The 25065-nt window shown below is 42.4% G+C and overlaps 2 protein-coding genes and 2 pseudogenes across 7 annotated transcripts in view; 3 read left to right on the top strand and 1 right to left on the bottom strand.

Moving 5' to 3' along the window:
• LOC112582139 (melanoma-associated antigen B2) overlaps positions 1-25065 on the top strand; it is a 119099-nt gene that overhangs the window by 85942 nt on the left and 8092 nt on the right. For 3 of the 6 annotated variants that reach the window (XM_045164568.1, XM_045164570.1, XM_045164569.1), the window contains exon 1: positions 16097-16146. The exons of 2 other annotated variants lie outside the window; for them this stretch is intronic. In XM_045164568.1, the coding sequence (XP_045020503.1) occupies positions 16112-16146 (35 nt within the window). In that variant the 5' untranslated portion in view covers positions 16097-16111. Of the gene's footprint in view, positions 1-16096; positions 16147-22258; positions 22420-25065 lie in introns of those variants that run through there. One more of the 6 variants, XM_045164573.1, reaches the window with a different exon arrangement.
• LOC123331936 (melanoma-associated antigen B2-like) overlaps positions 1-25065 on the top strand; it is a 175316-nt gene that overhangs the window by 47996 nt on the left and 102255 nt on the right. The window lies entirely within an intron of this gene.
• On the top strand, positions 3422-15944 carry LOC112582298 (annotated as a pseudogene).
• LOC112582733 lies at positions 22419-23250 on the bottom strand (annotated as a pseudogene).

Raw genomic sequence — 25065 nt, forward strand, 5'->3', positions numbered from 1 at the left:
AATGTCTCTGTTTTGAATATGCTATCTAGGTTGGTCATAACTTTCCTTCCAAGGAGTAAGTGTCTTTTAATTTCATGGCTGCAATCACCATCTGCAGTGATTTTGGAGCCCCCCCAAAATAAAGTCTGACACTGTTTCCACTGTTTCCCCATCTATTTCCCATGAAGTGATGGGACCAGATGCTATGATCTTGGTTTTCTGAATGTTGAGCTTTAAGCCAACTTTTTCACTCTCCTCTTTCACTTTCATCAAGAGGCTTTTTAGACCACAGTTAGAAAGCATCAATTACTTGGCACTCAGCCTTCTTTATGGTCCAACTCTCAAATCCGTACATGACTACTGGAAAAACCATACCTTTGACTATAGTGACCTTTGTTGGCAAAGTGATGTCTCTGTTTTTAATACACTGTCTAGGTTTGGAGCCTTAGAAAAATGCAAAGCCATCAGTGAGAGGTCATTTTAAGTGAAGTAGCCATGGGCTAGAGAGACAGTGGGAGTGGTGAGCTCGGCCAGATCCTCAGATGGAGGGCCTCAGAGAGTTCAAAGTCTCCCGGACTGGTGACCTTTACCCTGGGTTGAGGGAGCCTGAGACCTCTCCATTAAGAAGGTATTCGATTATTTTATCTTGTGTGTAATTGGGCAAATTCTAGGCAAGTTCTAGGTTTTTTTGTTGGTACTTAAATACGTGGACATCTTTTTTTGGGGTGTTAGTTCTAAAAGGTCTTGTAGGTCTTCATAGAACCGTTCAACTTCAGCTTCTTCAGCGTTACTGGTTGGGGCATAGGCTTGGATCACCGTGATATTGAATGGTTTGCCTTGGAAACGAACAGAGATCATTCTGTCGTTTTTAAGATTGCATATAAGTACTGCATTTTGGACTCTTTTGTTGACCATGATGGCTACTCCATTTCTTCTAAGGGATTCATGCCCACAGTGTAGATATAATGGTCATCTGAGTTAAATTCACCCATTCCAGTCCATTCTAGTTCACTGATTCCTAGAATGTCGATGTTCACTCTTGCCATCTCTTGTTTGACCACTTCCAATTTGCCTTGATTCATGGACCTAAGACTCCAGGTTCTTATGCAATACTGCTCTTTACAGCATCGGACCTTGCTTCTATCACCAGTCACATCCACAACTGGGTATTGTTTTTGATTTGGCTCCATCCCTTCATTCTTTCTGGAGTTATTTCTCCACTGATCTCCTGTAGCGTATTGGGCACCTACCGACCTGGGGGGTTCCTCTTTTAGTATCCAATCATTTTGCCTTTTCATACTGTTCATGGGGTTCTCAAGGCAAGAATACTGAAGTGGTTTGCCATTCCCTTCTCCAGTGGACCACATTCTGTCAGACCCCTCCACCGTGACCCATCCATGTTGGGTTGCCCCACGGGCATGGCTTAGTGTCATTGAGTTAAACAAGGCTGTGGTCCTAATGTGATTAGATTGACTAGTTTTCTGTGATTATGGTTTCAGTGTGTCAGCCCTCTGATGCCCTCTTGCAACATCTACCATCTTACTTGGGTTTCTCTTACCTTGGACATGGGGTATCTCTTCATGGCTGCTCCAGCAAAATGAAGCCACCGTTCCTTACCTTGGACGACGTCACCCCTCCTGACCTTGAACATGTAGTAGTTCCTCTCAGCCCCACTGCCCCTTGGACGTGGGGTTGCTCCTCTTGGCCACCGCCCCCGACCTTGGGTGTGGGGTAGCTCCTCTTGGCCATGCTTCTGCGCAGTTCTTCATAGCTGCTGCACTTCTGAGAAACTGCTTTCTTGAGAAACCTATATGCAGGTCAGGAAGCAACAGTTAGAACTGGACATGGAACAACAGACTGGTTCCAAATAGGAAAAGCAGTTCGTCAAGGCTGTATATTGTCACCCTGCTTATTTAACTTATATGCAGAGTACATCATTAGAAATGCTGGGCTGGAAGAAGCACAAGCTGGAATCAAGATTGCCGGGAGAAATATCAATAACCTCAGATAAGCAGATGACACCACCCTTATGGCAGAAAGTGAAGAGGAACTCAAAAGCCTTTTGATGAAAGTGAAAGAGTAGAGTGAAAAAGTTGGCTTAAAGCTCAACATTCAGAAAACTAAGATCATGGCATCTGGTCCCACCACTTCATGGGAAATAGATGGGGAAACAGTGTCAGACTTTATTTTTTGGGGCTCCAAAAACACTGCAGCCATGGTGATTGCCCCCATGAAATTAAAAGACACTTACTCCTTGGAAGGAAAGTTATTACCAACCTAGATAGCATATTCAAAACAGAGACATTACTTTGCCAACAAAGGTCCGTCTAGTCAAGGCTATCGTTTTTCCCAGTAGTCATGTATGGATGTGAGAGTTGGACTGTGAAGAAAGCTGAGCACCAAAGAATTCATGCTTTTGAACTGTGGTATTGGAGAAGACTCTTGAGAGTCCCTTGGACTGCAAGGAGATCCAACCAGTCCATGCTAAAGGAGACCAGGCCCGGGTGTTCATTGGAAGGACTGATTCTGAGGCTGAAACTCCAATACTTTGGCCGCCTCATGTGAAGAGTTGACTCATTGGAAAAGACCCTGATGCTCGGAGGGATTGGGGGCAGGAGGAGAAGGGGACGACAGACTATGAGATGGCTGGATGGCATCACTGACTTGATGCACATGAGTTTGGGTGAACTCTAGGAGTTGGTGATGGACAGGGAGGCCTGGCGTGCTGCAATTGATGGGGTCGCAAAGAGTCGGACACGACTGAGCGACTGAGCTGACTAACTGAAATACGCAGAAATATTGACTATTTAGATGAAAGGGTAGCTGGGAGGGAAGATACTGGTCAGTGACAAAAATTCTAAGAATTTTGAGTTGTTTCCAACTGGAAAAGATTCTACCTCAAGCACATTTTATGTTATGTCCTCTGGTGTGAATGTTACATGATTGTCCTTGATAGGCAACATTTTAGTTCACTGTGATTTTCTTTGTCTTGGAGTTTGGGTAATGTGCTGGAGTTCAGGGGGCTAGTGAAACAGCATGTGAAACAATTGACCAGCTTAAACTGGTTTGACCTTCTCAAATAGATTGTTGATTAATCACACCTTGAGTCATTTTACAAAGAAAGAACTGCATGTGTCCAAGAAGGAACATATGACCTCAGGATGACCCCGGAGCCAAGATCTTCAGTCTGCAAAACTCAGAGAAGAGAAATGTTGCCCCGAGGGCCATTTACAAAGTGAGAAATCCTTCAATAAGGAAAACCTGGCTTCCTGTAACCTGAGTAGCTGAAACGGACTAATTGAAGACTAGCCAATTAGCTTTCAAGTTAGAAATTCCCCTGACCCCTTAGATTTCGGGGGCTTCCCTTGTGGCTCAGCTGGTAAAGAATTTGCCTGCAACTCGGGAGACCTGGTTCGATCCCTGGGTTTGGAAAATCCCCTGGAGAAGGGAAAGGCCACCCACTCCATTATTCTGGCCTGGAGAATTCCATGGACTGTATAGTCCATGGGGTCGCAAAGAGCTGGACACGACTGAGAAACTTTCACTTCACTTCACTTAGATTGCACCCAGGCTGCTGGATTGAAGAGAAATTTGAAACCTTGCCTCCTGCACTGGTCGGCCTTGCAGTAAATCTCTTTTCTCAAAAGTTCTTGTATTGGCTTCTGTGCGCATCTGTCAGTGAGCCCATGTTCAGTGAGTTACAACAGCCCAGTTGAGATTTAGGACTTGTGACCATCTGCCTGAGGCACTGTAGCCCCTGGCAGAGTGTGGGTTCTCGGCACCCACCCTGAGTGGCCACCTCGACTGAGTTTGTCTAGAGTCATCTCTCGTGTTCTTGCTTCCTCGCCATGGCACTCCGGGATCCTCAGGCCCCTTTCACTTTTAAAAAAAGAAACAGCTCCTGGATAAGATATCTTTGGGGTGAGTAAATTCATTAAAATGTCCCTGTAGCTAAATGTGCTAAATGTGGTTAAAATGTGCCTGTAGTCTAGTAATCTTGTCAGGACTGTGGGTTAGATAGGATGAGATGGTTGGATGGCATCACCAATTCAATGGACTTGAATTTGAGCAAACCCCAGAAGATAGTGAAGGACAGGGAAGCCTGGCGTGCTGCAGTCCATGGAGTCGCAAAGAGTCGGACATGACAGGGCAACTGAAGAATGACAACAACACTGTGGGACAGAGTCCCACCTAGGGGAGTTTATTCCATTTGGTTAGAATCCTAAGGCTACAACCATGGGTTAGAGAACCTGCTGAGGTACTCAAAGGATTGGGTTAGAGGTCCGAATACTGGGTTAAGGTCCCAGGCCTTTGGATTTACTTGCCTGTTTGTCTATGTCTGCTGTGTTGGGATTGGTTAATAGGAGTTGGCTTTTGGTTGACTGTGACAAAACTTTATTAAACCTGATATTAATGAGGGTCCTCTGAATCGGGAGATAAAACACCTTGCTCCTGGACTGGAAACCTTGCTTTATGGAGGTGATGGGGTTTTTTCCCCATGCCTAAGGTGATGGCCCAGAGATATTGTGACAGATGGATATTCTATTTTTTTAAAAAAAAGTTATTGGAAAATTGTTGATTTACATTTTTGTGTTAGTTTCAGGTGTACAGCAAAGTGATTCAGTTACACATATATTCAATCTTTTCCAGATTCTTTTCCCATATAGGTTATTACAGAATATTGAGTAGAGTTGCCTATGCTATATAGGAGGTCCTGTTTGGTTATCTATTTTCTATATTGGTGGTGTGTGTATGTTCATCTCAAGCTTCTAATGTAACCCTCCCACCAAAGCTTCCCTTTTGGTAATCATAAGTCTGTTTTCAAATTGTGTGAGTGTATTTCTGTTTTGTAAATAATTACATGTGTGTCATTTTTAAAAATTAGATTGCACCTATGAGCAATATACTATGGTATTTTGTCTTTGACTTCACTCAGTATGACAATCTCTAGGTCCATCCATGTTGCTGAAAATGGCACTCTTTCATTCTTTTTTATGGCTGAGTATTCTTCCATTGCATTTATGTATCACATCTTATTCATCTGTTGATGGACCTTTAGGTTGTTTCCATGTCTTGGCTATTGTAGACAGTGCTGCAATGAACACGGGGGTACTTGTTCCTATTCAAATTATGGTTTTTGTTAGATGCATGCCCAGATAGTCTATTTTTAAAAATTTTATTGGAGTAAAGCTGATTTACAATGTTGTTTTAGTTTCAGGTGTATAGCAAAGTGATTCAGTTATATATATACATACATTAATTCATTTTCAGTTTCTTTTCTCATATAGGTTATCAAAGAAAATTGATTAGAGTTCCCTGTGCTATGCAGGACATCCTTATTGGTTATCTATTTTATATATAGAGGTGCAAGTTTATCCCAAGCTCCTGTTTTATCCTTCCCTCACTGTGTTTCCCCTTTAGTAACCAAAATTTTGTTTTCAATGTCCGTAATTCTTTCTGTTTTGTAAATAAGTACATTTTATCACTTTTTAAAATTAGATTCCACATATGAGGGGTATATTTGTCTTTGCCTGACTTACTTCACTTAGTATGACAATCCCTAGGTCCATCCATGTTGCTGCAAATTGCATTCTTTCATTCTTAGTTATGGCTGAGTAATGTTCCTTTGTGTTTATGGACCATGTATTTATCTAATCCTCTGTTGGTGGACATTTAGGTTGCTTCCATATCTTGGCTATTGTAAATAAGGCTGTAGTGAACATTGGGGTGCTTGCACCTTTTTGAAATTATGGTTTTCTCTGGATATATGCCCGGGATTCAGATGCTGGATATTATGGTAAAATGATTTTTCTGTTTTATTTTATTGTAGTACAATTGATTTATAATGTGTTAGTTTCAGGTGTTTAACAAAGTGATTTAGTTATACCTACACATATATTCATTCATTTTCAGATTCTTTTCTCATACAGGTTATTACAGAATATTGAGTAGAGTTCCCTCTGCTATACAGTAGGTACTTTTTGGTTATTCTGAAGCAACTTAGCAGCAGCAGCATTATACACAGTAGTTGTGTATGTGGACTTTCCAGGTAGTTCAGTGGTAAAGAATCCACCTACCAATGAAGGAGACACGAGAAGTGGGTGCAATCCCTGGATCGGAAAGATCCCCTAGAGCAGGAAATGTCAACTCACTCCAGTATTTTGGCCTGGAAAATTCCATGGACAGAGGAGTCTGGTGAGCTACAATCTATGGAGTCATGAGGACTCAGACACAAGAGTTGTGTATGTCTATCTCAAGCTCCTAAAGTATCCCTCACCAACATTTTTCCAGTGGTAACCACAAGCTTGTTTTTGATATCCAGAAGTCTGTCTCTCTTTTGTAAACAAGTTCATTTATGTCATTAAAAAAAAAAATTAGGTTCCACGTATGATTGATATCATATGATATGTCTTTCTCTGTCTTACTTAGTATGACATTCCCTAGGTCCATCCATGTTGCTGAAAATGGCATTATTTCTTTTTTATGGCTGAATAATATTCCATTGTATATATGTACCACATCTGCTTTATTCACTCCTCTGTAGATGGACATTTAAGTTACTTCCATGTCTTAGCTAATGTAAATAGTGCTGTAATGAAGATTGGGTGCATGTATATTTATGAATCATAGTTTTCTCTGGATATGTGCCAGGAGTGGGATTACTGGATCATATGGTAACTCTATTTTTAGTTTTTCAAGGAACTTCCATAATGTTCTCCATAGTGGCTGTGTCAATTTGCATTCCCACCGAGAGTGCAAGAGTGTTCCCTTTTTTCCCCACTCCATCATTTATTATTTGTAGATTTGGGGATGATGACCATTCTGCCTGGTGTGAGGTGATACCTCACTATAGTTTGGATTTGCATTTTTCTGATAATTAGTGATGCTGGGCATCTTTTCATGTGCTATTTGGTCATCTGTATTTCTTCTTTGAAGGAGTGTTTATATCAGCTGCTCATTGATGGCTGGATTGTTTATTTGACAGAGTGTATGAACCTTTTATATATTTTGCAGATTAATCCCTTGTTGTTTAATTTATTTGCAAATATTTTCTCTCATTCTATGAGCTTTCTTTTTGTTTATGGTTTCTTTTGCTTTGTGGAAGCTTTTAATTTTAATTAGATGCTACCTATTTATTTTGATTACGAGGTGGATCAAAAATCATTGCTAAAAGAAAAAAAATAACTGCTGCAATTTATGTCAAAGAGTGTTTTTCCTAGGTTTACCTCTGAGAGTTTTATAGTGTCTGGGTTTACATTTCAGTTTTTGATCCATTTTGAGTTTATTTTTGTGTATGGTATTAGAGAGTGTTCTAATTTTATTCTTTTCCATGTAGCTGTCCAGTTTCCAGAGTGCCACTTATTGAAGAGACTTTCTTTTTTGCTTTGATAGTATTTTATTCACTATTTTTGAATTTATGTTCTTCAGTGATATTGGCCTGTAATTTTCTTTCTTTTTTTTGGTGGTTCTCTCATTTTTCTATCAGGGTGATGGTGCCCTCGTAGAATGAGCTTGGGAGTAATCCTTCCTCTGCAAGTTTTTGGAAGAGTTTGACATGGATAGGTACTAACTCTTTAACTATTTGATAGAATTCACCTGTGAAAGCATCTGGCCCTGGACTTTTTATTGGAAATTTTTAAATCACTGTTTCAATTTCAATACTTGTGATCAGTCTGTTCATATTCTTTATTTCTTCCTTGTTCAGTCCTGGAAGGCTGTACCTCTAAGAATCTGTCTATTTCTTCTAGTTTGTCCATTTTATTTGCATATAGTTGTTTGTAGTAGTCTCCTATGATCCTTTGAATTTCACATAAGTGTATTCTTAATGAAACCAGCCCTGATTACCTTGTTGTGGTGAGGGCATAAAGGTAAAATGAGGGAGTGTAATGCAGGAAAATTCTCCCCCCGCAGAAGAACATACCATAAGCCCATGTTAGAGGAATTTTATACAATTGGACACATTCTGGTGTTTCCTCACTAAAACGTCTAGTCCTCTTTTGTATCAGCCAGAATAGCAGGGAGTTAGAATTGAATTGCTTTTGTGTGTGTGTGTGTGTGATGTTAAAAATGAAATTTTACCAGGAGAAACAGCCACTGGTTGTGATGTTAAAGCCACAGGCTACACAGAGGCTTGAGGTGAATGTATTCCACCTGCAAATTGCTCAGACGTCTAGATTTGCTTGTCTGCTGGAGGGATAAAATGTTTTGGTCATCTACCAGAAAGATTAAACCACAACATGCTCAGAAAGAGGGTGAGAAAATTGGTGTTAAATGTATGTGTGCCTGAATTGCTCTCTGAAACTAAGCTCTGACTGAGTTTAAAACAGCTTCAGGATGGGGAACACATGTATACCTGTGGCGGATTCATTTTGATATTTGGCAAAACTAATACAATTATGTAAAGTTTAAAAATAAAATTAAATTAAAAAAAAAATAAAACAGCTTCCTCTTTCACTTTCTTCAATGTGATGCAATAACTCTTTCACCCTCCTCCTCACTAGGTAAGATTTTCAAGGTGGAGAGTGAGACAGAGCCTGAAATTCCATTGGACCTTTTCAGTAGACAAGCATGCCCTCAGCACATGGCAGGGCAGAAATATTAGGAGCCTCTGACCAAATGGGCTCCAGTCTTGGAACTGGTGGGACAGATTTCTTCGAAGTTGGGTAGCATGTGTAACTCTCAAGCTACAGTTGGACAGCCACCTCTAATGCAAAACTTATCAAGGTTCTTTAAGTGAATCCTCAGATCCAAGCTGGTCACTTTTGAGACTGTCTATTCGTTTTAGTGGCTTCTCCAGAGAATTCATACAGCCAAGGCTTCCCAGAAACCAAACTAGGAGATGGAATTGGGTCCTAAATTAAGGAGAGATGCCTCTAGTTTTCCCCTTTTTCTTCTGAAAGTAACAAAGTGCTCTGAGCCAAGATAGATAAGTCCTGATGGCTTTCCTACAGCTCTTATGAATGCAAGGGTTTTCCAGGGGAAGCCAACATTTCTGCGTCATCCAGAGACCTCAATTTCCTAATAAGAGTGCTGGTTGATGTTGGCTGCAATCCATGAAGGCTGTGAAGAGGCATCAAGCATTGGTTGAGGCAGATTGTCCAGGCTCTGTTTGCTGGCCAAGATGTAAACTATTTTGAGCACTACAGTGGAAGAAATCTGTCAACTGCAGAGCAGTTGGGGCTGATGAGTGGCCAGGAAGAGCCAAGACAGCTAACCCAATAGGAATAAAAGTCCATCCAGGCACCCAAACTCCAAACTTAAAGCAATAGCCTATAAAGAGACATGTGAAGGAAGTTAAATCTCTGATAATTACGTTTCTTAAATACCAATTAATCCAACCTTGTCAATGCTTATATAATACTCCAGTCTGGTTGGTACAAAGATTTGAGACCTGGGATTATCATGGCAACCCACTCCAGTACTCTTGCCTGGAAAATCCCATGGATGGAGAAGCATGGTGGGCTACAGTCCATGGGGTCGCAAAGAGTCAGACACAACTGAGTGACTTCTCTTTCACTTTTCAGAGAATTGAGAATGATTTCCCGCAAGATTGAAGAATGTACAAAGAGAGATGGAGGGGATTGAAACATAAAACATCGACCAATTTAAACTTGTTTTGCTTCCTTAAAACAAGTTGTTGGTTAATGCAACCTTGAATTATTTTTAGAGACAGCACTGGGCATGTGCAAAAAGGAGCCCCTGTTTCCAGGATGACCCCCGAACCAAGAGGGTTCAGCCTGTGGAACTCTCAGAGTAGGAATGTTGCCATGGGAGAACTGTATGAAGTCCTTCAATATGGAAAATCTGGCTTCTAGCAGCATGAATAGCTTACATGAACTAATTCAAGACTAGCCAATTAGCTTCCAAGTTTGCAGTTCCCCTGCTGCTGCTGCTAAGTTGCTTCAGTCAGGTCCGACTCTTTGCGACCCCATAGACAGCAGCCCACCAGGCTGCCCCGTCCCTGGGATTCTCCAGGCAAGAACACTGGAGTGGGTTGCCATTTCCTTCTCCAATGCATGAAAGTGAAAGTGAAAGTGGAGTCACTCAGTCGTGCCTGACTCTTAGCTCATGGACTGCAGCCTACCAGGCTCCTCTGTCCATCAGATTTCCCAGGCAAGAGTACTGGAGTGGGTTGCCATTGCCTTCTCTGGAAGTTCCCCTAAATCCTTTAATTTTACCCCAAACTCTGGATTGAGGAGACAGATTTGAGAGCCCTGCCTCATGTCTTCTTGCCATTCAACCTTGGAATAATTTTTTTCTCCCAAAAGCCTGTTCCATAGTATTGGCTTCTAGGTGCATCAGGCAGTGAGCCCTTGCTGGGGAACACTAGTGACTGATAGGCCTGGAATTAGATTCCTCTCTGAATTCCTCTAGATCCGACACTGTTAGACTCCTCTTGACCCTAAGCAGAGCTTGTGTTCCTTAACACTCAAATGTATCTTGGGATAAAAGTAAGGACTCGGGATATACTCCATTACACTTCTTTAGGCAGAAAGCCTTGAAGGCTACCTCAGGAAATGACAGCAATAAGGAGGAGAAATAGATGATAGTGACAATAAGATCGTCTCTCTATGCAGTGTCAGAGAACTTCGGTCAAAATAGCAGAAAACCATATTGGACTGCTCCTTTCCTTTAGAAATGTGCGCATATCTCAGATATGGTGGGTAGGGTTCTAGATCACTGCAATAAAGTGAATATTGACATAAAGTAAATCACAGGAATTTCAGGGTTTCCCAGTGCTTATAAAAGTTGTTAACCCTATTGTACACCTACTGGAAAATGTCTAAAAACTATACATACCTTAATCTTAAATTTGGAGAAGGAAATGGCAACCCACTCCAGTGTTCTTGCCTGGAGAATCCCAGGGACAGGGGAGCCTGGTGGGCTGCCATCTGTGGGGTCGCACAGAGTCGGACATGACTGAAGCGACTTAGCAGCAGTAGCAGCAATCTTAAATTATAATACAGTTACAATGTAACAAAGAGAACTGATCAGAGCACCATAAGAAATAAAATAAGGAAAGAGTTTAAAATATTTAAAGAAGTAACAAAATGTGGCACAGGGACCCCAAGTGAACACATGGTTTTGGGAAAATGGTACCTTAGACATGTTCAATGCAGGGTTACCATAAACTTTCATTTTGTAACAAAACACAGTATTTGTGAATTATGATTAAGTGAAGTACAATTTTTTAAAGGTATGCCTATAAATCAATTAAAACAATTCACATAAGAGTCTGACTCTGCCTTTTTTAAAATATTAGTTTGTTTTAATTGGAGGCTTATTACTTTACAATATTTTGGTGGTTTTTGCCATACGTTGACATGAATCAGCCACAGGTGTACATATGTGCCCCCCCATCCTGAATCCTCCTCCCACCTCCCAAAAAGATGGTTCAGCATTTTTCTCTGAACGTACCTGATCCTGCCCCCTGCCTTCTGTGGCAATTCCCCATCTCACCTCAAGTCTGGGACATGAAACTGTAAGGTTTGCATTAGGGACACTTCTCAAGATTTTACAGGCATGTGGTGTTCCCCAGGAATCATTTAATCCAAGAGATAGACAAAATGAGGGCCCACATGAGTGAGGACTGGAGGAACAACCACCCTAAAATATAGGTCATTCAGAGACCTGCCCAAATTTGCTCTCAGGCCTAGATTGCCCAGACAGGACATTCCCTCTTATAAGCCTTGTAGTTCTCTGTGAGGTCAAAAAAGAATGGCCTCAGTTCAGTAGAGGGAGAATCTCAGGTTGGAGGATCAGGTTCCAGGACTGGCCAGGACCATGGTGAGGTCCCTGAGTGAAGAGAGAAGTATCACTAGACCCACAAATGAGGAGGCTTTACAGACCCCTGCCCCTATTCTTAACCCCAGAGGCTCTAGGCAGAATTATAAGGATGAGAAGCCTCTTCATTTCTGTCTGGTCTCAGTGAGGGAAAGGCCTTTTCTATCAGGATCAAACCTCAATTCTGAGGAGGGTGGCATCTTGGCCATCACCATCGGGAAAATGAGGACCATCAGTGCTGATGAGAGGGTCTCTCCCACCAAGGAGGAAGGCTCACCGAGTGGCGCTCCCTCTGTCAAGGAGAGATGCTCAGAGAAGTGCCCTGATTCCCCACTAGGGACTCAGAGAGGTGAGGGCTTGGTTTGGGGGCAGGAGGACTCAAGTCCATAGTGCAAAGGGTCCCAGGCTCTGACAGACGGTGCAGGGAGGACCCTAAGGGATGACCCAGGGACTGCTGAACACTGAACGATGGGATCCCCACAGAGCCCTGCCCCTGCCATCATCCCTCAGAGATCCCACACAGGGTAGCCATCACTGGAATTGGCTCCCCCCAACTTCCGTGCTGGTGGCAATGAGCTCTGACTGCTGTTCAGGGTGTTTGTTTAAACGAGAGTGGATTCCCAGGACTGACCTGAAGGCAAGGTGAGGACCTGAATGTGGAGTCAAGGGACCGTTGCCCCTCCTGTAACAAAGCAAAACCCATAAAGTCTCGCCTCTGTGGTCAGCAGGGGACGGTTCCTACAACGCTGTTAGGCTTACTTCTTTGGTAAATCTTGATCTAAGAGCTTCTTTAAGATCTAAGAGATTACTTGATTCTTGTAATGAAGGAAACCTAGGCCCTGGAGTTATCCAGTCACAGGGAGAGCCCTGAATGCTAACAGGCCACGGGCAGTAAAGATGGTGACAGAAAGCAGCACCCTTGCACTCAATTCCCGGACTTCCCGCTGAACTCTAGGAGGTGAAGCTTTGTTTGGACGCTTGTGGACACAGTTCAGTAAAGGAAGGTGTGTTATTCTCTGATAGATAGGAAGATGGGGATGCCAAATGAGGACCACAGAACAACCACGCCCACCCAGATTCTCCCCCACCCCTACTGTACTGTCTGAGACCCTGAGCATCATGGTGGGATATGAGTCATCCTGACTTCTGTTCTACAGTTTCCAGGAAGTACAGACTTCGGGTCGAGGGCCTGGCCTCTGGCCAGTGGAGGGTGGATTCCAAGTGCTGGTCCAGAGTCAAGGTGAAGACTGAGTCAGGATTGAGGCAGGGGCCACTCAGCCCATAACAAAGAGGGCCACACCAAGTCTCACTGCTGCTGTAAGCCCTGGGAAGCCCCGGCAGAGCCATAAAACTGAATTCAGCCCAGGAAGTCTCAGGGATGGGAGGGCTTTGGTCAGAAGTAGCCCCTGCTTGCAGATGGAGGATACCTCAGTCCTGACTGCAGTGAAGTGAGTGCCCTAAGTACTGACTGGGGACCCCTCCCCATTTAGGGGTGGTATCATAAAGCAGAGCGGCTATGTATCTGGGAGGCTCCGGCGAGGGGGTAGTCACATATGTAGTACCCTCACTGCCCCTCCAGGGACTCGTGGTATTCAGGACTTTGCTCTGAGGCTGAACTACCCAGGTTATTGGTGGGAGGAGTCCTGAGTTCTACCCACACCTGAGCAAGGACTAAGGTGGACACCGACTCTAAATGTAAGTTGTCATAAATTTTGGCCCTTTTCCATGCAGAAACCTAGAGTATCTGTGAAGATGAGCGGTCTTCTCACTTCTGTCTGGAGAGTTCAGAGAAGCGAGGGTGGTGGACTAAGTGAATGACCTCAATTATGCCAAGGTAGGAGGCCCAGGGCTTCAGAGGAGTCAGGGTGAGGACCCTAAAGGAACTGATGATTGCACTCACCCACCAACAGGGGAATCAATAGAGAGTACCCTCTGCACCACCCTCACCCACTGCACAGCCCTGAGAAGCCCAGGCATGGAAGTCAGGTGTATGTGAACCCTCCATTCTGATGGTATGGGATTGATGAGAGCCTTTGTCTGAGAGGAGTACACCAGGGCAGCAGACACGGGTGTCCAAGGCTCTACCTAGAGCCAAGGAAAGACCCTGAAAGAGGACGGAAAACCCCAGTGAGCCCAGGACAGAGTTCCCTAGAGCTGACTGCTGTGGATGCCCCCTGCCAGGGACACTGGGCTGAGGTACCTCTTCACTTCTTCAGGTATCACAGGAAGATGAGGACCAGCCTCTGGGGTAAAAGCTTAGAGCCGCACAGAGGAGGGGGCCCTGCGCCTGCCGAAAGTTGATACGATTGTCCTGAATATGAACTGAGAGGACCCCCACCCTCCAGAATGGAAAGGGTTAACCTCAAGGACTGGCCCACTGCTCCTCAGCCCCAGGAGGCAGCTGGCAAGGCTGGCAGGCTGCAGCCTGAGTCTCAATTATTTTGACAGAGTTCTCAAGAGGACAGGGTGATCAGATCAGGAGTCCTCTGGGTTTGTAGAGCAGTGCCCACATGGAAACCTGCAGAGTGGGCCTTCTTAAAGGCCGAGTGGTGCCTCCCTGCCGCGGGCACTCACACCCTCTCATCCTCTCTCCTCTCTGCCCAGATCACGTGCTGTTCTACCTGCACTCCTGCCTGTTGTCCTGACCACAGTCACCATGCCTCGGGGTAAGAAGGCTAAGCTCCACACCTGTGAGAAACGCCGCCAGGCTCAGCATGGCACCCAGGATCTGAGGGGCACTCAGGTCACTGCCACCACGATGGAAGCACTCTCATCTTCTTCCAATCCTGGTCCTGGGGTTGATGCTAAGGGAAAGTCCGGTGCTAGGTCTGGTAACCATCTCAAGAGTCCTCGGAGGGCCCTGACCACCACCACTGTGCCTGCAGGTGTTTCTCCCACAAGATCATCCAAAAGAGCCCTTGGGAAATTTGGGAAAACACATAATTCCTCTCAGGCCCCTCTCTCCAATGTGCGGTCTGGAAGACACTCACTAACCAGGCCAACGAGTCTGTTGGTGTAGTTCCTGTTAATGCATATATAAGATGAAAAAGCCCATTAGGAACGTGCATATACTGAAGATCATCGATAAAAAGTACCACATAGATTCCCCAGGATCCTCAAAAGAGCTTCTGAGCGCATGGAGGTGGTATTTGGTATTGACATGAAGAAAGACAACACTGCCAAGCATTCTTATGTCCTTGTCAGCAAGATGAATCTCCCCCGCAATGGGATCGTGCACCGTGGCAGGGGTTTTCCCAAGACCGGTCTCCTGATGAATCTCCTGGGTGTGATCTTCATTAAGGGCAACTGCGTCACAGAGGAAGACATCTGGGATTTCCTGGGTAAGATGAATATCTATGCTGGGGAGAGGCACTTCTTAGTTGGGGAGCCCAAGAAGCTCATCACCCAAGATTTGGTGCAGCTGAAGTATTTGGAATATCGGCAAGTGCCTGGCAGTGATCCAGCATGCTATGAGTTCCTGTGGGGTCCAAGAGCACACACTGAAACAGCAAGATGAGAGTCCTGGAGTTCCTGGCCAGGATTAACTGTTTGGATCCCAGTGCCTTCCACTTTTGGTATGAAGAGGCTTTGAAAGATGAGGAAGAGAGGGCCTAAGCCAGCGGATGTCCCAGTGTTCCTCCAGCAGTTCCTTCCATACATAGTGAAGCTGAGGCAAATTCTGCACTTTGAGGCTCAAGAAAGGAGTCAGTGTTCCAAGTAGTATAGGACTGGACCTCACCAAGGGTTCATAGTGTAAAATACCTTGGTGTTTCTGTAGTGTATAGGGAATTTAGAAATAAATCTATGTTTTTATGTTCTTGCTGCTTTTCAAATGTTGCTACTAAATGAAAGTTTATCTAGCCTATAATCTAAGTGTATGAATTCATGAATCACACTTACTGTTGTTTATCAGTCTTAAGGATAAGAGATTTTTATATTGTGTAAAGCAAATGGGGAAGCTTCCATCTTATTTAGTAAGCTGGTTCAAGATAGCATAGCATTGCAATATGTTATTTCCTTGAAAATTTGAAAAAGTTAAGCAGTAAAATATGTGGGATCAAGAAATAGAGGGAATGTAAGATGGATGGTATTTTGTTTCCTCATTTTTCCTAATTGTGTTTTACAAAATTATAAGTGACCATGTATGCTTCGTTAATTCAAAAATGTAAAATTAAATTCTAAGAAATTCATCCTCATGCTCACAGGCTCATTTATTCCCTAAACAGTAATTGAGCCTCTGCTCATAGAAGACTCCATGCTAGTACTTGGAGAGCTGAGAAAAAGATCTAGCCACTCACCATAAAATTATAGAGTCGAGAAGCAGCTGTCATGTAAAGGAAATGGTGACATGACAGCAGTCAAATGTGAATTCCCTGATGCAAGGTAGTGGTGGGCCTCGGGAAAGCATAAGTCTTTCGGTGGGAAGTAAATATAAGTTGTGTGCATGGTGGGCTGGATGAGGCTGTGGTAATCGTGACCAGGGACCAGGTTCTCACATGGTGGGCCGCATAGTTTAAAGACAAAGCCTGGGATGGGAAACTGCCCTTAACAGTCACAGGCACACTTCACTCTGTTGCACGTTGCTTTATTGTATTTCACAGGTACTGCTTTTCTTTTCTTTGTTCTTTTTCTTTACCAAATTAAAAGTTTGTGTCAGTCAACCTTGCTTCCAGCAAGTCTTTCGGCTCCATGTTTCCAACACCGTTTGCTCACTTCATGTCTGTGTGTCACGTTTTGATACCTCTTGCAGTGTTCACACCCTCAGCAGCAAAAATGATGGACTCAGTGAAGGCTCAGATAATGGTTAACATCTTTTTTCTTTTAGCAAAGAGGTGTTTCTATTTAAGACATCTATATTGTTCTGAGGCACAATGCTATTGCCCACTTAATAACCTATAGTATAGTATAAACATAAATTTTATGAAAGCACTGGAAACCAAAAAATTTGTATGACTCAATTGTGATATGGACTTTCCTTTGGGGGTGGAGACCCAAACCTGCAGCATTTTCTGAGTCTGCCTGGGATTGTGAGTAAATCAGAGAGAAATCATGTGAAGCTGGCATGGAATGTGTCCTGTGCTCTCATTCCAGTACAGGGAAACCCTGTGCAGATTAGATGGTTTATTCATGTTGTCTTCTGTCTGTGGAGTTTCCCAGAAATCAGGGTGGCACTCCCCTGAGGTGGGATGATAACTTGAAGTCGCTGGACTGGCGTACTCTGCCCTCAGGGTGGGGGTGCCAGAGCCCACGCCACTAAAAAAAATAATAATAATTGAAATCAAGTTATCTTGACTGTAATTTGGCAAGCAATTGGGAAGGAATAGACACTTTTGGGTGGTTAAATGAATGAAAGTGGGAGTGGTTTATGAAAAAGGTCAAGTGAGAGATAGGTAAGATTGGGGCCTTTGAAACATTTTGGAGCTTTGTGTTACATCCACTGAGGGTGTCTACCTCATGGTGACCTTCAGTGGCATACTCTTAACTGGGATATGCTAGGTTTCCTTGCTAACCAGTATTTTTCTGATTTATTTATTGATGAGTTTGGAGAAAAGTCTACTCCTGTGAAATGACCACCACAGTTTATGCCATAAACATATCCATTACCTCCAAAATTTCCCTCTCATCCTTTTTTAAGTTTATTTTTATCGGAGTTTAGTTGCTTTACAATATTGTGTTGGTTTCTGCCATACATCAACATGAATCGGCCATAGGTATACATATGTCCCCTCCCCCTTGAACATCCCCCCACCTCCCACTCCTCCCCACCCATCTAGATTATCACAGAGCACCATTTTGAGCTCCCTGCATCACACAGCAAATCCCCATTTGCTGTCGATGTTCCATATGGTAATGTGTATGTTTCAGTATTACTCTCGGTTTGTCCCTCCCTCTCGTCCACCCCTGTGTCACCAAGTCTGTCCTCTACGTCTGCATCTCCATCCTGCCCTGCAAATACATTCATCAATGCTGTCTCCTAGATTCCATGTATATGTGTCAGGATACGATGTTTATATTTCTCTTTCTGACTTTCTTCACTCTGTATAATAGGCCCTAGGTTCACCCACTACATTGGAACTCACTCAAATATGGTCTTTTTATGGCTGAGTAGTACTTCATTGTATACAGAAACCAGAATTCTTTATCCATTCAGGTGATGACATCTAGGTTGCTTCTGTGGCCTATCTGTTATAAATAGTGCTGCAATGAACATTGGAGTACATGTGTCTTATTCAGTTATGGTTTCCTAAGGGTTTATGCCCAGTAGTGGGATGGTTGAGTCATGTGGTAGTTTAGTCCGAATTTTTAAGGAAACTTTATACTGTTCTCCATAGAGGCTGTATCAATTTACATTCCCACCAACAATGCAAGAGAGTTCCCTTTTCTCCACACCCTCTCCAGCATTTATTGTTTATAGACTTTTTGATGATGGCCATTTTGACAGATGCCTTCTCACCCTTTATGTTTTATGTCTGGGATAAGAACACTTGCCATAAGATTTGACCTCTTAGAGAGTGTACAATATAGTATTCTTAACTATAATCTCTATATTATGTAGTAGATCCCTAGAACTTATTCATTTTGTATAATTAAACTTTGTAACTTTTGATTAATACTGAAAATTGGAATACTGCCTGCTGTATCAGTGAATAAACACTGTCAGTTATCAACAGTTGCAGCCACCACGGATGGTGAACCCTGAGGGAACACAGGATGTAAAAATACAGGATACGGGCCCCAGATATGTGAAGTTCATATCAAAGGAATGATTTCAGTGAGCCCCGATTCTTGCATCTTTCCATATATGGAAAAGGGCTAAATTCCTTAACCAGGGTTATCTGGTTTTCCTTCATTTATCATAATCTTTTGATATTCAGACTACCTGCCCTTTGTTGCAAAACTTCTATGTAACCTGGCTCCTCCCCTCCCTTCTTTGGAGCAGTTCTCTCAGGGTTACTCGAGACGCTGCCTCCTGGGATGAAGTCCTAAATGTTTGTACCAAAGAGAACATACCTGTCAGCTTTTAGGCTGTGAATGTTTTTTTTTTTTTCTTTTAATTTATTTATATTAATTGGAGGCTATTTACAATATTGTAGTGGCTTTTGCCATACATTGACATGAATCAGCCATGGGTGTACATTGTTCCCTTTCCTGACCCCCCTCCCACCTCCCTCCCCATCCCATCTCTCAGGGTCATCCCAGTGCACCAGCCCTGAACACCCTGTCTCATGTATAGACTGTGAATGTTTTTTAAGTCTACAGTTCCTTCTCATTCACCCTCCCATAGACCATGGTAACCACCACTCTGCTCTCTGTTTTTTTGACTTTGACCATTTTAGATTCTTCATATAAATGACATGCAGTATTTGTCCTTCTGTGTCTGGCTTATTTCACTGTAGCAGAAGGTCCTCTAGGTTTATGCACGCTGTCATAACTGGAGAGGTTAGCTTCTTTTTAAGGCTGAATGGTATTCCATTATATGTATATTTTGCATCTTCTTTATCCATTCATCTGTCACTGGACACCTAGGCTGCTTCCCTTTCTTGGCCATTGTGAGTAGTGCTGCAATGAACATGGGAGTGCAGAGCTCTCTTCGAGGTCCTGATTTCAGTTCCTTTGGATAGTAGTGGAATTGCGGAAAGTATTATGAGTTATTTTTGATTTTTTGAGGAACTGCTACACTGTTTTCCCTGCAAATTGGCTGTACCAATTTATATTCCTACCAGCAGTGTTGAATATGTATAGTTTACTAAGAAACTTGCAAACTGTCTTCCAAAGTGGCTCTACCATTTTGCATCACCACCACCAAGGAATGAGAGTTCTTGTTGATTCACATCCTTACCAGCATTTGGTGTTGTCAGTCCTTTGAATGCTGGCCATTCTGAAAGGGATGTCGTGGTATTTGCTTGTTTTTTTAATTTGCAGTTCCCTAATGGTATATGATGTGGAGCATCTTTCCATATGCTTGTTTTCCATCTCTGTATCTTCCTGGGCAAGGTATCTATTCCTATCTTTTGTCCATTTTTTAATTAGATGTTTTCTTCTTATTAATATTAAGAATTCCTTGTATATATTAGATTAGAGCCTTCATCAGATATGTCTTTTGCAAATATTTTCTCCCAGACTATGGCTCATCTTCTTGTTCTCTTGATGTATTTTTATAGAGCAGAAGTTTGAAGGGAATAAAATCTAGGTTATCAATTATTTCTTTCATGGATCCCCATCACTTTTTCTGTGGTGATATTTTGTTGATTGGTTTGCTATGTGGCACATGGGATCTTAAATCGCCAACCAGGGTTTGAACTCACAGCCCTTGCACTGCAGGCACAGTGTTTGTAAAATTTTAGCTTTTTTATTTTGTGTTGGGGTATAGCAAATTAACAATATTGTGACAGTTTTCAGGTGAACAGTGAAGGGACTCAGCCATACATATACAGGTATCCACTCTCCCCCAAACCTCCATCAATACTGCCACATAATACTAAGCAGAGTTCCCTGTGTTACAAGGTACATTCTTGTTGCTTATCCATTTTAAATATAGCAGTGTGTACATGTCCATCAGAAATCCCCTAACTATCCCTGTCCCACATCCTTCCCCAGCGGCAACCATAAATTTGTTCTCTGAGACTGTAAGTCTTTCTATTTTGTAGTTCAATTCATTTGTATCATCTCTTCTTAAATTATACATCTAAGATATGTCATATAATATTTCTCCTTCTCTGTCTGAGTCACTTCAATCAGTAATGATCTCTAGGTCCATCATGTTGCAGATTGGCGGTTGTCACAGGAGAGGGTTGGAGGATGGATGAAATGGGTGTAAGTGTCCAAATGGCATAAACATTCACAACTTTCACTTACAAAATAAAGAAGCCCTAGTGTTCTTGCCTGGAGAATCCCAGGGATGAGGGAGCCTGGTGGGCTGCCGTCTATGGGGTCACACAGAGTCGGACACGACTGAAGCGACGTAGCAGCAGCAGCAGCAGCAGGGATATAATGTACAGCATTGTGACTGTAGTTAATCGTTGCTGTTGCTAGTGGCCAAGTGGTTTCCTACTCTCTGCAACCCCATGGATTGTAGCTTGCCAGCCTCCTCTGTCTTTGGAATTTTCCATGCAAGAATACTGGATTGGGTTGCCGTGTCGTCCTCCAGGGCATCTTCCCCACCCAGGAATTGAACCCGCATCTCCTGCTCAACAGGCAGATTCTTTACCACTGAGCCACCAGGGAAGCGCATAGTTCATAATACTGTATTGTATATGTGAAAGTTCCTGAGAGAATATTTACTGAAATTGTATTTTATTTTTTAACTTTACAATATTGTATTGGTTTTGCCATATATCAAAATGAATCCGCCACAGGTATACATGTGTTCCCCATCCTGAACCCTCCTCCCTCCTCCCTCCCCATACCATCCCTCTGGGTCGTCCCAATAACCCTGTATACGAGACAGCAAAAGAGACACTGATGTATAGAACAGTCTTTTGGACTCTGTGGGAGAGGGAGAGGGTGGGATGATTTGGGAGAATATATATATATATTTAAAGTGAGGTATAGTTGTTGTGGGCTTCCCTGGTAGCTCAGATGGCAAAGAATCTGCCTGCAATGTAGGAGACCTGGGTTTGATCACTTAGTCAGGAAGATCCCCTGGAGAAGGGAATGGTTTCCCACTCCAGTGGGTAATTCTTACTTGGAGAATTCCATCGATAGAGGAGCCTGGCAGGCTACCGTCCTTAGGGTCAAAAAGAGTTGAACAAGACTGAGCAACTAACACTTTCACTTCATTTTCATAGTTGATGTACAATATTTTATGTTTCAAGGACACAACAAAGTGATTCACAATTTGTAAATGTTATGTTCCATTTATAGTTGTTATAGAATATTGGCTATATCCCCCTTGTTTTGCAATATATCCTTGTAGCTTATCTATTTTATACATATGAGTTTGCACCTCTTAATCTTCTATGCCTGCCCTTACCCTCCCCTTGCTACTCTCCCCTGGTAATTACTACTAGCTTGTTCGCTGTGAGTCTGCTTCATCTCCCTAGTCTGTTTTATTTTTTAATTCTCCATATAAATGGAATTATACAGCATTTGTCTTCCTCTATCTCACATATTTCAGTTAACATAATGCCTTCCAATCAATCCATGTTCTTGAAAATGGCAAAAGTTCATTCTTTTTTCTGACTGAGTAATATGCCATTGTGTGTGTGTGGATCTTTTCAAATTAGTGGGTTTTTTTTTTTTTTCATTTTTAGCAGTAATTTAAAGTAAGTTGAGCGCCGAAGAATTGATGCTTTTGAACTGTGCTGTTGGAGAAGACTCTTGAGAGTCCCTTGGACTACAAGGAGATCCAACCAGTCCATTCTAAAGGAGATCAGTCCTGGGTGTTCTTTGGAAGGAATGATGCTAAAGCTGAAACTCCAGTACCTTGGCCACCTCATGTGAAGAGTTGTCTCATTGGAAAAGACTGTGACAGAGGATGAGATGGCTGGATGGCATCACTGACTCGATGGATGTGAGTCTGAGTGAACTTCGGGAGTTAGTGATGGACAGGGAGGCCTGGCATGCTGCAATTCATGGGGTCGCAAAGAGTGGACTGAACAACTGAACTGAACTGAAAGTTAATTCAAGCTTCAATGCAGGTTATTCTGACTTAAGGTAGCATCACATGGCATACTTCTGAGTACATTCCTGAAAAATTCTTTTGTACTTATTTCTGTTTTATAGATCTATGCAACCTCTGGCACTGGGTAGGCTATCATCTGGGTTCAGATCACATAGCAGTGAACAAATGGATACCAGAACTTTAGAAATCATGAAAGCAAGAGACCACAGTGATCTTAGAGTAGCGAACCGAGTGTTGCCATTAGTGTTCATGTCTGGATGATAAATTCTGTTGCAAATGCAACCTTAGGTAGTATGAACGGGTAGTCTTTAGGAAAATGAATTGTCACAGAGAATAAACTGCCTTGATATGGGTTGCCGTTCTTTTTTGTAATTGTGATTTGCCAATGAAGTGTATCATCCCCAACTGGACCTGCAGAATCTTGTGCTGGAGGGTCACTGGCCACATCACTAAGTTCCTTATTAATCCATTTCAGTGCCACAGTCTGTGCTTTTTGTCTGACTCCTCACTGTCTCAGTGTGTGCTCAAAGGTCTGGCCAAAACTCCTGATTATCTGGTGGCTGGGAAGGACTATCTCTTCTTCTCACACTGGCTGTGCCAGTCACAGGTGCCTTCTTAATAAACAGGGAGGTTGGACTGGGGTGGGGTCACTGGCAGAGAGTAGATGAGGCTGGAGGGGAAGGGGGGACGAGCAGTGGAAACCCTTAGACTCAGACAAGCATCGAGTACGTGATGGAGACCATCCAAATTAGTGGGTTCTTTTTTTTTTTTTTTTTTTTCAGATACACAACCAGGAGTGGGATTGCTGGGTCATGTGTTAGTTCTGCTTTTAGATTTTGAGGACTCTCCTTACTGTTATCCATGGTGGCTGCACCAATTGATATTCCCACCAACAGTGCATAGATCATGTCTGCATGCTCACCAGCATTTGTTACTTCTGTTCCTTTTGGATCATAGCCCTTGTGATAGGTATAAGATAATACCTCATTGTGGTTTAAATTTGCATTCATATGATGATTAATGGTGTTGAACATCATTTCATTTGCCTCTCAGCTATTTGTATGTCTTCTTTGGAAAAATGTGTATTTAAGTCTTCCTCCCATCTTTTTCTTGATTTTTTTTAAACTGTTATATCAACTGTTTATATATTTTGGATATTAACCCCTTATTGCTTACATCATTGGCAAATATTTTATCCTATATAATAGGTTGGCTTTTCATTTTGTTGATGGTTTCCTTTGCTGTGCAAAAGCTTTTAACTGTAATTACAACACATTTATTTACTTTTGCTTTTATTTCCCTAGCTTTCAGAGACAGATCCAAAAAAATATTGTTATGATTTGTGTCAAAGAGTGTTCTGCTCATATTATCTTCTAAGAGTTTTATGGTTTCCACTCTTATAGCTAGGTCTTTAATCCCTTTTCAGTTTACTTTTGTATATAGTGTTAGAGAATATACTGATCTCATTCTTTGAGAGCTACATATCGAAGAATGAGATTAGAGCGTAAATACAATTCGGTAATGTCAGAAAATTAAATGTGCTTTTACATTTGAGCCAGTAATTCAGTGTTTTCAGAAATTAACTCTGAAGAGACATCCACAACCATATGAAAATACATAAATGTCCAGGCACATGTTAATTGAGGGAACATGATATATCCACAGAGTAGAGTACTACGAAGCTATAAAAAGGAATGAGTACAATTTTGTAAACTAATATGGAGTGCTTCCATGATAGATAGAGATATATAAACGAATGTGGGAGTTTGGGGCTAATGTCGATGATACCAAGTCCAGTGCCTTCCCATTCTGGTATGAGGAGGCTTTGAGAGCTGAAGAAGAGAGAGCCAGAGCCAGAGCTGCAGCCAGGGCTCCTATGGTGCCAGGGCCAGTGCACTTTCTGGAGCATGTCCAAATTTCCTCCCACCCCTAGTGAAGTCTGAGCAGATACTTCACATTGCTTTTCAAGAAAGCAGGCAATCTTCCCACAAGAGGAGGGCCATGGTGGGGCTCATGGAAATTCAGCATATAACATATTTATTTGTGTTCCTATACAATATGCACAAATTGGAGGTTTTTCTTGTTTCTGTTTTTAAGTATTGTTCCTTTTAATTAAACGTGTTTAGCTTCAGAGTCCAAGTATACTAATGGCACGGCTTTGACATGTACTGCAGATTATCCAGTTGAAAACTAAGGATTTTTGTATTACATAGCACAGACTGAAATCCTTGAATCATTTCTTGTCATTCGGAACAAGATAACATGATATTGCAATATGGATTTTTTTGTGAATATGGAAATTTTTCCACAGTGAAGTCTGTGTGATTATCAGATACAGAAAAAAATTTTAAGAAGTATTCACTTCTTCGTTTGTTTTATTTGCTTTAGTCTTTCTTTGTAAAATTGAAGTTTATTTACCTGGATTGGCTTCGCTTATTTAAGACTGTGGGAGAAGTGAAATCCCAGTAAATTGCTTTCTTGCACACTTGCACTGTAATTGTTCAAATATCAATTTAGCATCTGCTCTTTGGAAGGCTTCTGGGTGGTTTTGGGGATGCTAAGAAAAATAAACTCAACCCCTTCTTATAGAATTCTAGAGTCTAAGAGCAGCATTCATATAAAGTAGCTGGTGAACTGAGATCTAGGGGCCTAATAAAAATGAGGTGTAAGGAGGTGAG

This window comes from Bubalus bubalis, chromosome X, assembly GCF_019923935.1.
Source record: "Bubalus bubalis isolate 160015118507 breed Murrah chromosome X, NDDB_SH_1, whole genome shotgun sequence".
NCBI lineage: Eukaryota > Metazoa > Chordata > Mammalia > Artiodactyla > Bovidae > Bubalus > Bubalus bubalis.